Genomic DNA, 19,893 nt, shown 5'->3' on the forward strand with positions numbered 1-19,893 from the left:
AGAAATATATTTAGTTCAAGTGCGTTTGCATTTTTTAATTATCGTCGTGCCGTGCTATTTTTTTTCTTTCCTTTCCCTTTTCGTGATTTGATATTTGCAAAAATTCTGACGCCAGCTGCGCAACTGGCTTCAACTACAATACACCATTCCCCCTCGACGATTCGCATAAAATTTGCTAGGAAACAGAAACAGAAACAGCGGAAAGAATAACAAGAATATAAATATAAAAATATTTTATACAAAATCACAGGAAAAGAAGAGTGGAATAATAAAGAGGAATGTTAAAGCTTTTGCTGCTGGTAAAGTTATTGCTGAAGACGTGTGAAGAGAAAAACGTCTGAAAGAGACTACTTTTTCTTTCGCAACTATACAACTATACTCGTAACACATGCAAGCCCCCCTTATGTCGCATTATCATGTTGTGCTGCTAGTGCCTTCAGTTTTTTATTGACTTTTAAGTTCTTATGCTTTTACCGTGAAATTTTTGCAAAAACTTTATTTCTTTTTGATTTTTATTCGCGTCGTGCAGATTGTGCAGAGCAATCTAGCAGAGCACTTTTGCTTTCAACTGGTTTTTGCTTTTTGTTTGTTATGCTCTGTGTCCGCTCCAGTTCAGCATTCTGCGCAACGGGCTGTTTTAACATCTCCACTAGGTAAGTTATTTTATATTGTAGTTGCCACTTATTTGAAATTTTAAGTAAAGCTTTCAAATATTTTCATTCGAAATTTTTAACCTGTTGCATTTAAATTACTGTTTTATTTAACTGTTATAAGTTAGATATTTTTTTTTAACAAGTAAATAGTTTGTAAAAATTTAAACCACAATATTTATAAAGGTAATACATTTATAATAAACTATATGCAGAATTATAAAAAGTTCAGTTGTACTTAAATATAACGAATACTAACATTTTTAATATGAACGGCGAACTGAGTTGTGGATAATTTACTGCCGAAAACATAATCAACGCGAGACAAAGTAATAAAAATTGTGCTGTCTCAGTTCTAAGAATTTAATTATATTCCCAGTATTAAATGGATGTATAATAATATTATGTTCAGACAGCCAAATTTCTTAATTTCGTGCAAATTAAATTACGTTAATATCGAAAGTGTTCATACTGTCCTAAATTAAGGAAATCATTTGTTTTTTGTTAACAAATTAAATGTTAAAAATTACATGCTTAAAACACCATTTGTATCTGGGAAATTTGGTTATTATACCTAACTATAAAGGATGCCATTCAGTAATTTTATTAGCTTTAATGGATTTCAGGAATGTGAATTAATATTTTTTACTCTAATTTGATTTAATAACAGTTACAGTTTTTTCTCTATATTAAAATTTAAAAATTTTAACTAATTTAAAAATATTTCCCGGTTTTATTAAAGTCAACTATCATTGACATTTATTTTAAAAAATATCACTTTTTCGTTATTTCAACTTTATCTTTTGCTAAAAATTTATCTAACGCATAGTTGCATTTGAAATGTTTCTTAATTTCAGCCTTCGTTTCAACGAAATTAAGGGCATTTTCCTTGATTTCGTTTTAAACCTTAAAACTGAATTTTATATAGAAAAAATAACTTCATTTCGCTAAAATGAAAATGAAATTAAGATTTTTGCGAAATTAAGGTGTGTCTGAACATAGTATAAGAATTTAATTATATTCCTAGTATTAAATAGTATAATAACGTTGATATAGTGTCACGTGTACTGTATATTTGAGTACTGTATATTACTATTATTTTTTTTTTCTTTTTAAATTTAATTACATTACAAATTATTTTATATATATATATATACTACAATGAATTATAAAATGAATCGTATATTATTTTAAAGGGCCTATGCATAAGTAGCCAGGGCTTATTTACCAGATATCACGACGCATAAGTTGAATTAAACAGAATAATTTTTAAGAAAGCAGGATGGCCGGTCTATCATTTCGTGTTAGTCTAGAGAAATTTATCATATTTGCAAGAGGTCTAGCTAGATTTACATGGCTTTCAAGATTTGAAATATGTTTCTGTCTTATTCTCTCGTACTCGACTTTAACCATCGTAACTTCCAAATCGAAATGTTTGTTTTCATTTCTGATATACCAGGGTGCACCAGTTATCATTATTAATTGAACAATGTTCATTCTTTCCTCGAGCTCTTTCTAGGATTTCTACGTTTAACAAACAGGCATTGCTATATAGCTATAAACCGTACATCCAGATTGGTTTAATGACTTGGTTGTATAACAAGACTGTATACACTAAAAGAACTGTATTTAAATTGAATTTATTCGCCAAATAATAATATATATAATGTGAAAATATCGGAGAAAAAGGAAGGAATCATCGGAGGTCTGTAAAAGTATATGCATTATCTATAGAAATCTTCATAAAGTAACTTAGTTTCTAAACGTCTGGAATTCTCATTTACTTTTTGTGGTTATTTTTTTTTCGGTCTAGATTTCTTATATACCAAGTGTATGCATAAAATATTTCTTATGGCTTCTATACATTTTGCCTATATTTTGAATAATTTATGAATATCATGCGATTAACATTGTTTGTGGTATCCAAAACTATCCAAGAACGACCCAACCAAAGAATTTCGATTTCTTTCTGTGTCTTTCACTGGTTTTGTTGTGTGAGACGACGCATTGTCGTGCAACAAAATAACTTTTCCATGTCTACTTACCTATTCTGGTCGTCTTTCAATCAATCCGTGATTTGAATTAATCATTTGTTGTCACTAGCATTGTGCATTAACAGTTTCGCCGAGCTTTAAGAGTTCATAATACACAATACCGTTTGGTCTCACAAAGCATGGTTTTCTTGTTGAAGCGATTCGGACTTGGTGTTGAATTGCAAGCTGCGCCAGGTGAGAGACACTATTTTTTTCGCTTTGGGTTTTTAAAATAATTCCAGTTTTCGTCTCCTGCTCCAATTCGATACAGATATGATTATCTTTGTGGCATTGAAGAAGCATTTTAGAAGTGACGTTCCTTCAAACCGTGTGGGACCTATTTACTCCGTTTATTGACTGTCTTCATTGCTTGTAAACGTCTGCTGACTGTTTCCTGTGGTATATTTATTGCTTCTGCCAATTGCTATTTAGATTTAAGTTGGATCATCATGCTAACTCCTGTAATTGCTCGTCTTTACACTTCTGTGGTCTACCAGTACGCTCATTGTCTTACACATAGAAATAACCGTTTTTAAATTTTCGAAACCATGTTTCACATGTTCTAATCCATGGAGCGTGTTTATCATATGTTTCTATCAGCAAACTATGACTTACACATGCATTTTTCTTTTGTTTAAATAAGATAAGCAATGCCTGCCGCAAATGTTTTTTTCTTAGACACAAAATTCGACATAATCACTGAACGATAAAACAAGATGCTAGTTTTTAGAGGACTGAACTTCTGTGTGTTTATAGTTTAATGTCATTTTAATTTATAGTTTATTGAACAGATTTACGTATTTGTTAAATACCAGTAAAAACGCTGCGTACTTTTCGCTGGTACCATCTTTTAGTTGAATAGGAAAAAAACATGCATATATGCATGGTACACCTTATGTGTAATATGGTAGGTATAACAATAGCATGAACAACAACCAATAACAACTATTTCTATCTGTCCTTATAGGTTTTACTGAGTCATCTTTTATATAGATTCAATCATTCAGTTACTCAAAATCTATTCGTTCGCTTGCTATTCACATTTTCACTGAGTTTCTACATAGTGCATAGCACAGTAGCAAGTCGAAAGGAAATACATGGCTAGAAAATTTGATTGCTATGTAAATTGTTGTAACTATTATTATTGAACATTATGCAATCTATTCACAATTACTTAAATGTGATTCATACAATATCTCTCATTAGCTCGACGAGACGTATTGATTTAGTGATACCCATTTATTTATTCATTGCAAACTAGTGCTTCAGTATTTGAAATAATCAAATGATATAAAAATACGAAAGGCTATGTCTCATAACTACTACTTGAACTGACCTATAAGAACTGACATTTTTTTTATTATTTGAAAATACTTTATTGCAAGACGTATACAGTAAAAATCAGATAACATGCAATATATGCTATAGTTAAATTTTTGTAGACTTGATTCAGTTCTAGGTGTAACAGTCGTACAAACAAGAGGGTCTTACAAATCTAAGCTGTTCTGGAACATCTCTAATTTTCAACATAATCCGGAACCGTAATCTTTGAAAAGCACCGGATACTGAATGCAACATAATAACTTAAATGTGCTATATAAGCCTTGGGTTCAAATTTAAGTTTTAATGTTGGAACGAGAAAATTTGTATATATCAGCAAGGTTTCCCTATCTTCTTATAAAAAATAAAATATGTATATCAATTTTATTTTCTAAATACGTATCTTTTATACGATTTTTTGTATTACCATCTTTTTGCCTTATAGCATTTTTTTTATAAGAAATATTTTTCGATTTGGTTTCTAATCTATATACATATTAATCTATTTTTAATATTAAGTTTAATTTATCAAATGTAATTGGCGATATATTTTTATTCTATATCATAGACTATGAATCGTGGTCTTATCGAAGATAGGATGGGGTTGCGTTACACAGGTTATGGACCTATTGGTCTATAGCGATAGCAAATGGAGTTTAACCACGTTGCAGATTTAGTAGAAGGGCTTTTTTGGAAATTTAAGAAATAGTTAAAACACTATTTCCAGCCCCTCAGCCCGTTTTTTAATCTAATCTTAGCCATACCAGGTCTTAGTGGGATTGGAACACAGACTGTCAAATAATTGTAAATAAATGTAAATCAGAATTAATCGCATACCTTATGCATATACATTCTTACTTAGTACCAGGTTTTATAGATAGCCATGGTCATGTCCAGTATGAAATTTTTATTGTTTTCAATTTAAATTAAAAAATTGAGCATAGGAAAAAGAAAACAATTCAATTTAAACAGTCTTGCTCTAAAATAAGTATTAGAATTTGCGCCTATAAGTAAATACTGTAAATACTGTGTATTTGTGTGGATATGCCTATACCTATATCAAATAAAAATAAATACCTCTTAAATCTAGGTGCAAAAAATTACCTACTAAAATAGTAGTAAGTTTTTGATTACCAATTGTCAATTGTTAAATGACTATATAACATGACTTTTGGTCTCGTGACTATCCGTTGTATAACTATCTATATAGCATGACCCTTTCTCCCACGTTGGTGCTGCAGCCGCTCCAGCGAAGAAGCACACTGCGCGCTTGTGTCTCCCTCGTTGCCATCCCGGGATGGTGGACGCTTACTTTGAGCCGGCGTCTACTCGGCTCAGTTCAGGAGCTTCACAGGGTTTCTGTGACCTTTTAAGCCACACCCTCCGACGCCTGGCTGGATTTTAGTCGCCTCGTACGACAGGCATGCCTTACGGCGAGAATATTCTAACCCCTATCCCGCAGGGGGGAACCCTTAGTTTAAAGATGTGATAATACCTACCGTTTTGTATTCTTAACCAAAATCTTGTCTCTAAGTTTCTGAGATAGCTGAATTAAAATTTGGAATTGTGTTTTTGAGAATGGTTCAAAATTTGTTGACCTGCTCTATGAACTAAATCATTTGAAGTGATTATTTTCTAGTGTTTGTAAAATATAAAATATATACGGGTAATATTATATGTCTCTGTCAAAGAAAAGTTTAAATTTGGTTATATATTGCTGTCATACTGCAATTGATAGTTTAGAAACGATAACCTTCTGTGAATAGTTCTTAATAACCAGGAAAGTCAAATCTAACTTTACTTTCTTATTTTCTTTCTTACTTCTTATTTTACTTGCTTCATTTAATACTTTTTGCATTTATCTTAAAATGATGAAGTTTGTTTTGATCTGAAAAATATAGACATCAATTCCACATATCTAAATATTGAGTATATTTGTATAATGATTATCTCTTAACTTCCAATTATTTATTTGTAATAAATTCTTCCATGGTTTCAATTTAAACTTTATAACTATTAATATCAAAAACAATATTTAAACTTTAATATTTTTATTTATTACTTAAGGCTATAGTCGTAAAATTTTAAAATAAAAAGCTGTTTTTAAGATCTTTATATTTATGTGTATTTATATAGTCTTCTATATAAAGTTGTCTATATTTCGTGTATTTTTGGCTTTGGATTAGGCCAGAATAATTTTACAACAACTCCTTCATCACAGTTATTTAATCATCTCACCGGGATGAAGAAGTCAAAAAACTTTGAAACGTTGGCAAGTTAATAAAAAAAAGGGACTATGTGAATAAATCTATATGAACAGTTTTTTTATATCAAAAGTTTACGATAATTGCCTTTAAATAATAAATAAATAATAAAAATAAGTGAATTCTAAAGAAATAAAATTATTTAATATTTTTATTTTTAGTTTTATATTTTATCTAATTTAATAAACGTTTTTATTTTACAGTTTTTTAGTTTAATCATTGCAAGCAATATCTATATAAACAATGGATGATTTTAATGTACCCATCATGACAAATAATGGTTTTAATACCAATAGCAACTCTCATTCTCATCATCACAAGGACCACATGTTAGGTGGCAGAAGTACTCTAAGCACTCCATTTATGTACGACGTAACAAATAGAATAGAAATCTCAACACCAAAGAGTGACTATGCTGCATTCGCAAATTGTATACAACAATCGGCATTACTAGATCATCGTGCTGTAGATAGTAATATAGACGGTGTGTCTTTAAGCGGGCTTTGTGATTTGAAATTTGGCAGTAGTTCTTTGACAACAGATACCAGCTTCAAAAATCTTTCTCTGATAAATACCATAGAGGCTAATCACGTTATGATAACAAAACATCAAACAGCGAATGTAGGAAACGACTCCAATAACATAAATACTGAATCAACGCCATCATTTACAGATTTGTTTCAATTACCCAGACATCCGGATCCAAAGGTTATACAAAATTGTGAACAACCAACACAAGCACATTACCTAAATCTTAAGCCTACAGAGTCTGCAGAAGTTAGTTATCTGCAAAATACAATCACTACGACAGCAGCAACCCATAGAAACTGTGAGCCACCAATTATGGGGTTCAGTAACAATATCATTACAACAACTGCTAACATAGGTCACAAACCAGACACACAAACTCTACCAACAAGTAATAACTCAACTGCAAATGCTACTGGAAATACAAATTCAGTATATCAAATTTGTAGCAAACTGGTGCAGTTCGATAACCTACAAATCAATAGTGTAGAATGTTTACCAACCACAAATCAAACAGAGAATCAAATTAGTACAACAACAACAATTACATCCACTGCCAATAAAATTATTGATAACAATAATGCAAATTTAAGTACAAGTAGATCGAATATGCAAACTTTTGAAGAGCTGTCAGTGAATCCTAGGCCGACAGTAAATACCAGCAGCAGTAGCAGTAGTAGCAAAGCATCTCAAGAAGAGTTTGTTTTAAATCATCACCATATTTCGCCAGTTGGAAGTTCAGATAGTGACTCAGTTTCCTCTTCGGAGGAATTCATTGATATGGAAATCGGTGAGAGAGCAGCCGGTAAGTACCAGACTTTATTTTTTTTTGTTTAAATGTTTCAGGTGTTGGCAATATTTATTGAAACAATTGCTGCTGTGCTATTTATGGATTGGTTTAAGATTAAAACTACAAAAAAGTGTGATAATTATTTTAAATATAAAGAAATACATTATAAATAACTAAACTAAAGTTTACAGTGGTGATATAAAAAGTAAATCATTTTCAAATAAACAAAAGTCGTACGAGTCAAAAACTGTGTTATATAAAATCAATTATATAAATTATTAAATAAATTAATTAAAAAAACAATATAAAAAGATATAAAAAATATATATTATTTTTATATTATTATAATATTTAAAAAAACATAAATAAATATGATCGGTAAATCTTTATTTTTGGCTTCGGTATAATTTCTTAAGTGATAAATGTGATAAATATCTATAGAAAATACATACATTGTAATTAAAAATAACTTTTTATATATTTTATAAAGTTATAAAATTTTTATATTTATATAAAAAATATATATTTTTATAATTTTCCTGGCGGAGTATTATTGAGGCACATAATTATATACACTTGTTTCTTTGTTTTTTACTAGTGTTGAATAAATGAATTAATTTTTTTTATGTAGCGAACCTGTTAAAAATTTTCTAAAGATACAAGTGGTCCTTATTCATATATTAAATTCATCTACAACTGCTTGAGTTATACATACCTACAAAAAAGAAAACCCACATTTTCAGCACAAAAGCCTATAAATCCCTGTAGTACGGCCAAGATAAAACTATTAAGATTATAATATTGCTTTCAAGTATTATAGATGTTACTACATTTTATCTCTATTATTGTGTATGAAACATACACTATTAAATATATTTGAAACATATTTAAGCACTATTAGGGGAACATAGATGTTACTGCTCTAATAGCAACTTTATAATTTTAAAATCCTCAAATTGGGTAACAGAAAATAATATCCGAGAAGATATCGACAAGACTTAATACAACACAACGAATTTAATTAGAAAATATGCTATAACGTCATTACCAAAAATTCATGACTTACATATTTATGCAAGAGGAGTTTCAAGCCTTAGAAGACTATATAAAACATTACTAGTTTTTTATTTAAAAATCATTAGTCGGAAAGTTGTATTAGTTTTGACGGGACTTAATTCAAGTTAATAATTTTATTTGAAATTGTGAAAAATTTTTTATAATCGTACATCCAGAATTACAACATAATTTAGATATTTCTGCAAGCTTTTTGTTTTTAGAAAACAATATAAAAACATTACTATTATAAGATCCAATTGTCTATGATCATATATCTAAATAATGTAACACTCATTCGATGACACTAATAATATAGAGATTTTAACGAAACAGCACAAAATCATATCATATATTATGATATCATATCATAAATTATATTATATTATGTTATATTATATTATATATATATATTATATTATATATATTATATAATATATTATAATATTATATATATTATATTATATATTATTATAATATTATATATTATATTATATATTATTATATATATTATATTATATATATTATATATTATTATATATATTATATATTATATTATATTATATATATTATAATATTATATATTATATTATATATTATTATAATATTACATATTATATTATATATATTATATATATACATATTATATATATATTATTATAATATTATATTATATATATTATATATTATATTATATATATTATATATTATATTATATATTATTAATATTATATATATATTATATATTATTATAATATATATTATATTATATTATATATATATTATATTATATTATATTATATTATATTATATTATATTATATTATATTATATTATATTATATTATATTATATTATATTATGTTAGAGATATGATGAGAGAGAGAGGTAAACTACAAACACAGCATTAATAATGAATCTAATAGGATAATAGAATCTTTGTAATAAAACCTATCAATTTGAGAAATTCTAAAATTATTTTCAACTACTCTCTTCACTCTCTTATATTCAAGTTTTCCATTCAAAATTTTTAGCAGCACCTATAAATTTAAAATTTAATACATATCATGTTTTTATTTGAACAACTTTATTTAAATTTACATTTTAACCTTCAAACGATAATAGAACCATGTATGGCAAATAAAACGTTATATTCAATGCCAGAACCCAATTAACACTAGCCTTGCCTTCCATGTCGCAATAGTAGTTGACTTTGACCCATTTAAACCATTCACATGTTACATTTCTACGGCAAGGGTGCAGCAAATGCATCAAATGCACTTAAACGCAACAACAAACGCACATAAGCGTTGTATCTGAACGTTACCGAGACCTTCATTTATATTTTTTTATACATGTATCCTTGTATTCAATCTCCAATATTAGAAATGCCGCCACTTGCACTTGACCCAAATTGTGTGCGTCATGCTCCAATTGCATGAGTAGAAAAAAGCGCATACATATTTATTTGGAATACAATAAATCAGTCGATACTAATGCAACCCCCGATACAAAAGCAGAGCAACTGCACGCCTAACGTTGAGTGCATTTATGAGCAAATGCGACACGCAACAGCAACACCAAATGCCCGCACATAGATACATTTGTATAAGTTTATAAATATGTAACCTTGGCCCATTTTTGCCGCATATACATATAACGCAAACTAAGGATAAATACTAGTGCACAGCACAATGCGAATGTCAAATGTTGGAGAAGAGGCTTAAGATACGTCTGTGTTAGCTTTGACCTTTAAATTGTTGTTGTTCTCGCCGCTGTCGCTTGTAAATTCTTATCATTTTTGTTGTGCGAGTATTACAATGTATGACATTTTGAAGGCCTTTCGGTGCATATTAAATGTCTAACGTTAAATTAAATTATTGCAGTTTAATTCACTCAACCGCCGCCTATTCACTAACTCAGTTACCCACTTACTTGATCGTCGGTTGCGATCTTACGATCTTTGTGTTTGAGTGCATTAGCAACATAAACTTCTTTAGCATTGATCAATGTCAGCGAGAAAAAGCTGAATTGTAAGTAAATTTTGATGTTAATGCGTCTATAAATTTGTTTATAAATTAAAGAAATTTTTTATTTAAATATTTGAATACTGCTTTTTTTATGTGTTATATACAGATGAATCTGTAGCTTTAGAATGAGGATCTACTGATATTCGTAAACTATTATCTTTTATTTTAATAGTAAGTGGAGGATCTAAGCCTTGTCATACAACTTCCATCTAACTCTTCAAATCTCTGTCTATAGTTTTGAGCATACTGGTGGTTGAAATGCCTCAAAAGTCTCTCTTGAAGCGACTTAAGCATCTGTGTGTAACATCGCAAAGTAACATCGAAATAGTGCTGTTTAAGTGTTGATTCAGCATTTCATAGTGCGTTTTGGCATATTTCTGTATTTCTTGGTTGGCAGTAGGTATTTCAAGGTCACGATGACTGTATCCCTAAGTTCTTTTTTTTGGAATCTTTGTATCATATCTGTTATATGATTTTTTGCACAACCCCACATTAAGACGCCATAGAGCCATATAGGCTTGAAAACTTGTTTGTAATCATAAGTTTGTTTTGCTGAGATAATTTGGATCTCATTCCAATAAGCCAAGTTAGTTTTTTGGATCTAATACAGAATTAGCAACTGGAATTTATACGCTGTTTAGAGATAATGGAATTTCAGTTTCTCTTTTGTTAGTAAGGTCTGCGTGGTTAGATTTGAAACTATTTACTGACAGTTTCTAAATGGAATCAAATAATATTACTAATAAATATTAGTCCATTGTTCAACTTCTTATAGAATCGTTTGTAGCTTGGTGGTAGACTCCTTGTTGTTTGGACCTGTAGCTAAATTTACCGTGTCATATGCAAAAATTCCGACAGCAGGTCCCTGAGGGACCCCGCGATTTATACAATATAATTGTGAATACGAGTTGTGTAGTTTAACTTGATAGTACTTTCCGCCAATATACGATTCCAACAGTTTACAGTATTGCTGTTGGAGAATAGTGTTTAGTTTACCTATAAATCAGGGCAGAATGCCAGACCCAAAAGCCTTTAAGATATCAAGAAACACAGTTGAACAAGTTGCCTTGTTTTCTAAGGCCTTTTCGATATCGTGTGTAACTTTGTATACTTGCTAGATCGTTGAGTGTTTTATTTTAAATCCAAACTAATGATTTAGGATAAGATTCCTTTGGCAAACTATTTTTGCAAGGCTTTTACAATTCAGCTTTTCAAATAATCGCACTTTCTTTACATGACGAAATATATTGTTATCATTCACAATATTCGTAATAACAATCTTAATTTATTTATTATATTTCTTACATATTTAAGCGAATGATCATTACCATCATCCGTTGCATTTTTATTTATCAGATATGGATAAAATATTCTAATCCGTTTATTCACTCTATTGGTATTCTATATAATGTTATATGTATTGAATCTAATTTCAAGACTTTTGGTATGATTTGTTCATATACTTAAGTGGGATCGGAAATTTTATCAATTGAATGTTGATTTATATTTTGGAAAATTTCCATTCATTTGTTCAAAAAACTTCCCATATCTAAAAAGTTTTCTAAATTTTTCTTGTTTATTTTTCTGATATCAATATCTTATTACTCGTATCTTAAGAGCATTTTTTTTTAAAAGATTTTTCCTTACATATATTTTAACGAATAACATGGCATTATTAGAACCTGACAACACCTTGCAAAACTATGAAACAAAGCACAAGTTCATTTTCATTATATTTACTATGATTATACACAAATATACATAAACTATATAATATAATCTACATAAGTTGTTATTTAGTCTCCGTACTAAATATATATACAATATATAATATTATTAGATACAAAACCTACAAAACGAAAAATTCCTCCTAAAGAGAGATCTTAAAGAACAGTATATATTCTTAAAGAACAATATAGATATATTCTTTTCTATTCTATTACCTAATTGCTTGTGATCTTGGACATCTACAAACTTGTACATTACTTCTTGCAAAACTTTGATTTGAAGAGGATCATTTATTTCTACATAATGTGTGAACTTAAGCTCTTAATGATCACAAGTAGTTTCGCAAGAGTACAATTAGTTCGCTACTAAGCTACAGTTTGGGAATATAAACACTAAACTTGGTAGAGAAGATCATGGTGGAATTTGGAAAAAAAATTTACAAACCATTAACGCGAAAATGAAAATTCTTATTTTCATGCAATAAGGAAATGGAAAATCTGATAGGCGGTGAAATTACACTGGATCGGTCATATACATATGTAGTTGGAATGAACCCTTAAAGAATGCAATGGAAAATAATGATCACACAATCATATAACAAAATAAAAGCCGACTATGACTATAATGAAGTTATGAAGGCATTATAAGAATATCTGCCAGTAAAAGACCCTTGTAGAGGCTATTGATTATTTAGATCAAAGCTTATTGGGAACTAAAGAACCAAACAGTGATGACTTAACAACTTGTAAAGAGTAAATTAGTAGTTTGATTTATTTTATTTCTATAATAAGTTTATACATCAAATATTGGCCAACATTAAAAGAATTTTAAGCACTGAGTATTTTAGAGCACTCTTTTTATTAACGTTGCAAGGTGTGGATACATAATGGCGATAAATTTTATGCGATTAAAAATGATTTCATTAATATTAATATTAACGTATAAATTTTTATTATTAATTGTTATTAATTTCCATAATTTTGTAAAATAAAATTAAACATTTAATTAAACTGAAATAATATGAGAAGCAATTGCAACTGGGTCGATAATACGGTGCATCATTTTATTGTATATATTATGACAATGTTGTTGTTGTTGATGACCTTAACTCAATGAAAATCGCCATTGTAAAAAGTGGGCTAATGGGTCGGCGTGTGACCCTGTCCTAGTTAGCTTTTTTTTAACATGTATGTGTTTTTTTTTTGTCTATAATCTAAAGGGAGGGTATTCGGTAATGTCAAATTTTTGTTGTTGGAAGCGAGAAGAGACAAACCGTATTAAACAGTTTGTTCGGCTATAATATTCTTTATGTACGCTTTTCTATATGTTTACGTAGGTGCAGTTGCAATATATGCGATATACCGATATACCGATGTTAGCTTACTCGATTTGTTTTTGTATTCACACTGCTTAACTACTTGGTACATATGCACGTTGTGTAATGTCGCATTTATTTTGTTCTGCTCGTGGCTTTAGCTTTGTATTTTTTTATTCTTAGTGTTGGTGCAACGAAGCATGCTTTAGCTAGATTTACGCTAAATGCGCTGCACCGCTACAGACGTTGCCAGCGCTGATGACGACTTTTAACTGATAATTTACCTTGCATTTCTTCGTTAATTGACGAATTGTCATGCCGATGCGGTGTGGGGTGGTGTTTGTTCGTCTGTTTGTTTTTTGTTTTGTTGTTGTTTTTTCTTGTTTTGTTGTTTTTTGTTTTGTTTTTTTTTTTTGCTTTTTTTTTTAGCTGCCAGTCTGTGCAATTCAGTGCATTTTTATACCCACCACCCCACTGTTGTGTATGAGAGTGTTTGGGGATGTACCCTGACCTAGTTACATTTTGCTGTGCGGATTATTTATATGCATGCTTTGTTGTTGTACTGAAGCGCACATAAATACTATAAAAGCATTTATTATTTATAATAAATTCGATTATTCATGAATAAATTTTAAGTATTTTATTTTGCTATAATTTTCACAATTTTTTTTTTAATTTTTATAATTATTTTTAAAAAATGCGCCAATAAATTTGCTTACTACTATTAATTTAGTTTTTGCGTCATTGAAATGTTTTTTTTTAGTAACCATTAGTTACAAATTAAATTAGGTTCGATTTTTAAAATTTATTTCCATTATTCTTCATATACCTTCAGAATTTCATTTTGCTTAAGCCAAAATCTCTCAAATTCAGCTTTCTAACACTTTTTAAAACAGGATATTTTTGAATTTGTTAAGGTATCTCATATTAAAATTTGATTTCTTTTAAATGTTTAAATTATTTTGATGTAGCTCTAAAAACAATTTAAAAATTCATATAAATGAGAAAGTAAGATACTTTCGATGATAGAGAGTTAGAGCAAATGTGGAAAAAACGAATTCTACTTTCATTACAAGATGTAGGATTCAAAATTCAAGAAAATTAGAAACAAATAATGTGGGAATAGAATGGGAAGATAATAAAAAATACTTAGGTCTTACTTTTGACAACAAGTACACTTGGGTAGATTATATCATAATTTAATGAAGTTTTTGTTACAGTAGGTTATTGGGGCCGTCCGAATACGCACTTAAACCATGAGGTCCATTGTGATATCCTTAAGAATTTGACACCTGTCACTATAACCATTCAGTACTGACCACAAAGCCATTGACACGAGCTAGGGAAATAGAATTTAGCTCTCTTAAAGAATTGAAAAAGTGTGACCCTAAATAGGAGAGTCTATGTCTTGCGAAAGCAGGATAGTGTAACAGAAGGATACAGTAACTTAGATAAATTTGCTCGAGATAGGTTAATTACTTCCCCTGATCTTTTCTTACTAATTTCTGGTCAAAATGGTCACCGTTGACCTTCTTCTCTTAAACATCTGGTGTACCCATAATTTAATTCCGTGCCAACAGGAAGCAAGTGGTATACCCATACTTTCCTTTACCAGAAGAATTTGTGCGGCCATGCCATGCCTTGCTAGTTAATCTGCCGTACTGTTGCCTTGAATGTCCCTGTGTTCAGGAACCCAAATATCATATCCGTTACAGTAAATTACCCAAGTAGTTATAGAACACTTTTACTATTAAGTGAAACTGCTTTAGACAAACTAAAAAGTAGACTATATGCTTTTCAAATATCTTGAATTGTAGAAATTATATTAATAATTATATATATAATGATGAAATGTTTAGAAACGTATAAAACCGTGTCTGGATATAGTGAAATAGTTATTGTCAGGCCTATTCGCAATATCGAGATTGTTCACTATATCAATATTAACATTTTTGTTCAAGAAACAGTTTTAGTTGCTCAAAATCATTAGAATTAGTTTAAAATTATGTTTATTAATTTTTACTGATTTTACTGCTTACTGATTTTGGGCTATATTTGATGACATTTACGATATTGTCGTTGCCAAGTTGTTGGTCATTATTTACTAACGCCCTTTTAAAATTTTCTTATATCAATAAAGTCAATAGCTAAATTATAGCTATTTATATCTTTAGCATATTTTTTGTGAAAAAATGTATAGACTTCTGTGTTATATAATTTTCCGTTTTATTAAATATTCACATATACATTTTCGTTTTAATGTAAATTCTTTATTTTATCCTTAAAGCAATTGCTAAGTTATTATAGAATTTTTTTTTTATTTAACAATATGTCTTTATTGAATCGCTTTAAATTAAGTTTTAGAATCTTAAAGACTAAAAACATTACATTACAAATTATTTTATATATACATACTATAATGAATTATAAAATGAATTGTAAACAAATATTAAAATAATAATAAGTAATAATAAGTAGCCATAAGTAGCCATGAATTAAACAGGATAATCTTTAGGAATGCAGGATGGTAGGTCTAACATTCCGTTTCAGTCTAGAGGAATTTATCATATTATCAATAAGTCTAGCTAGCGGATTCATATGGTTTTCAAGATTTGAAATATGTTTATGCTTTATTTTCTCGAACTCGACTTTAACAATCGGAACTCTCAAATCGAAATGCATGTTTTCATTTTTGATATACCAGGGTAGGGTACACCAATTATCATTCTTAGAATCTTTGCTTGAGCTCTTTGCAGAATTTCTACATTTGACGAACAAGGCATTACCATATAACTGTAAGCCATACATTCAGATTGGTATATGACTTGGTTGTATAACAAGACTTTGTAATCTAAACATAAGGGAGACTAACTCCAGCGAACGCTTATAGCCTTGAGCTTCATAACACAAAAATTCTACTTTATAGAAATAATTTGGAAATCAATTTAAATACATACATACACATAGTAGAAAAAGTCTACGGATATTCACAGAATTTTTCTTAAATTACGCATAACTTTTTTATTTTTTACTCAAATTCATTTTTATTTCCTGATTTATTTTAACCAAAGAAACAACAATAAAGTTCCAATATAAAAACTAAACAGTTATTCTTTAAAAAAAAAGTTGAGCACTATTATATGCAAAATTAGCAATTTTTGAAGTAGAAAAAGTCTACGGATATTTCTTAATATTTACATTAAAACAATAAAATTCACAAAAATCTTAAATTTAATAGCCTGTGGGATAACCTCTGCATTTAATAACCTCTGTTAAGCGTCTTTGCATGGACTCAACCAGCTTTGCAGTATCCTGTGCGTTTATTTCTAGCCATTCTTCCTTGATGACGTTTCTTACTATATCCTTGCTGGAAAACATATGCTGGCGAATCTTATTTTCCAAATAAACCCACAGATGTTCTATAGGACTAAGGACTGGTGATTCTGGTAGTGTTTGAAGTTGCTTGAGAGCATAGTACAGCATCCAAATCCGTACGATGGGTGTTGTATGGTTAGAGTCGTTGTCCTGCTGAAACAAAAAGGTTGCCTCAGGTCCTAACATTCTGACATTTTCTTTCAAATTTGTTTTTAGAATATTTAGATAGCCATATTTCTCCATTGTATTTTGTACAAATTCAAGTCTGACCGCACCATTACTTGCTATACAGCCCTAAATCATTACGCCTTCACCAACACGTTTTACTGTTAACTGTTTATCACAGGTTGTGCATAATTTTCTCCTTACAAGTTATCTAACTTTGATTCAAAATATGTAAAATTAACTCTCATCGGAGAAAATAACTCATTTTCAGAACTTTATAGGTTTATTTATACGCTTTCTTGCAAAGCTTAATCATTTTATTCTATTATATCTGGATACGTATGGCTTCTTTCCTGCAATCAGGGTATAATACATGCATTTCTTCAAAATTTTCCGCAGAGTTTTAGGACATATTTTGTTTTCAAGTATTTCGGCTAGTTCAGCTAGTTTGAAGGCTGTTACTCTTGCATTTACTTTCACCTGGTTGATTATGCTACGTCTTTCTCTATTTGACAAAATTGAGGGGCGCCGAGTGCGAGGTTTAGAAACTTAAGTACTGATCTCTTTGAATTTATTTGTAATTCTCTGCACAGATGAATATTGACGACCAATATCTTCAGCAATTTTTCTTTGGCTTACGTCATCTTTCTAAAATTTAACAGTTATTTGTCGCTCACTAAAACTAATTTCACGTCTTTTATTTTATATTGTAAAAATTTATTGCTTATATAAAAAATATTATTAAATGATTAATTTTTAGACTTTTTAGAAAGTCAACTAATAATTAAATATCATTTAATGACACTTTTATGCTTGCAAGCGAATTTAAATTAGCGGTAAATGTAAATATTAAGAAATATCCGTAGACTTTTTCTGCTTCAAAAATTGCTACTTTTGCATATAATTGTGTTTAATTTTTTTTTAAAGAATAACTGTTTAGTTTTAATATTGCAACTTTATTGTTGTTTCTTTGATTAAAATAAATCAGGAAATAAAAATGAATTTGAGTAAAAATTAAAAAAGTTATGCGTAATTTAAGAAAAATTCTGTGAATATCCGTAGACTTTTTCTACTATGTGTATGTATACAACAGAAATTAATTAGAAATATGGTATATTTTTTAAAGGTATAAAGAGAAAGAGTATATTTTTTTAACATTTAAAATATATAAAGAATTTTTGTCTAGAGTACATAAAATTTTTAGACATTAAAATTATTTAATAAATTTTAAAATTATGTATAAAAATATTAAAAACTTGTTTTAAAAAATACACTCCTTACGCTACGCTGCAGTTTAATATTACACGTACATATTTACATATCTTAAAATATGTTAAAAATTTATTGATTTGAAAAATATAACTAAAAATAAAAAAAAAACTCATTAAAATATATAACAAAATGCCAAATGTTAATGTAATAATTTTTCATATTTTTAAAACATTTTTCAAATCGTAAGCTTAAAGCTTTTCATAAGTGTTTAAATAAGCATTTTATGCTTATATACATACATATGTACATTGAAATGCATAAATTAGGTGGTGTGTATGAGTGTGCACGCTTTGTTTTTATAGTTTGCATATTTTATAATTTTCGACCCACAAACAGATGCAAACAGCGCAAATAATTGTTTCATTTCTTGCTTTTTTTATTTTTTTTAAATAAAAAGTTTTATTTTTTTTTATTATTCTTTTCATATTATTCTTATTTTGTTTTTATATTCTTATTTTGTTTTTGCTTTTGTTTTTTTTTTTTTTTGTTTTTAAATTGCAAGTGGGTCGCCAGTTAAAAGCTGTTGCATTCTTAAAGTGCGCTTGCATCGGAAAGCTTTAAGTTTGTGTTGTTGTTGTTGTTAAAAAGCACAGCGCGGAACATTTTATTGATTTTTCGTTTTGCCTTGGCTTGCTATGCCGCGAGTAAAAAGTTTATCGGTGACAAGAATTCAAACTAAGATAAAGAAAATTTCCAATTCAGAAACAAAGAATAAAACGACAAAAATTAATCATTTTGCGGTATTTGTTCATATTTTTGTTTTTACTTTATACATACTATATATGTACATGTGTATTATTATATAATAAAGTTTGCAACAAAAAGAAAAGAAATCAAAACAGAATATATTTTGTACACAAAAATCCAAAAATATTAAATGCGACATGCCATGCCATGGCAGTCAGCGTCGTCGTCTGTTTATAATTGTTGAGGAAGGTCTTGTGTTAGTCAATATTTTTTAAAATGCTTGTCGTACAATTATTAATGGTTTAATGAAAATAATTGCAATATAATTCTTATATTATTTTATATATTATCTAATTTTATGCTTTAAGTAAAATAAATTTACCGAACCATTCAAATGAAAATTATTGCTTTTTTATATGTATCTGTTCTTTTCGTTTTAACTTTTCTAAGATATTTAAGCTATAGTAATATCTTATATATGGCAATTAGAGTTCGTATATCGAAAAAATCCTATATTGAACCTTTGAAAATTATTACTTTAATTACTTATATAAATATATGGAATTTCACTAAAGTATTAAATAATAATAATAAATCGAAAATAATATTTTCTAGAATGAATGGAGAGAGTTTGAATGGTGAGGTGGAAGTATGGGTTTATGCGTGGTATAAAAGGAAGGAATAT

General features: G+C 28.8%; 1 protein-coding gene across 1 annotated transcript in view; it reads left to right on the forward strand.

Moving 5' to 3' along the window:
• The first annotated feature begins 33 nt into the window (after positions 1-33).
• The window catches only part of LOC119672108 (nuclear hormone receptor FTZ-F1), a 65,289-nt gene continuing 45,429 nt past the window's right edge, over positions 34-19,893 (forward strand). The window contains exons 1-2 of the mRNA XM_038083078.1: positions 34-653; positions 6,471-7,600. Of these exons, the coding sequence (XP_037939006.1) occupies positions 6,511-7,600 (1,090 nt within the window). The 5' untranslated portion in view covers positions 34-653; positions 6,471-6,510. The remainder of the gene's footprint in view (positions 654-6,470; positions 7,601-19,893) is intronic.

This window comes from Teleopsis dalmanni, chromosome 1 (genome assembly GCF_002237135.1).
Source record: "Teleopsis dalmanni isolate 2A chromosome 1, ASM223713v2, whole genome shotgun sequence".
Taxonomy (NCBI): Eukaryota; Metazoa; Arthropoda; class Insecta; order Diptera; family Diopsidae; genus Teleopsis; species Teleopsis dalmanni.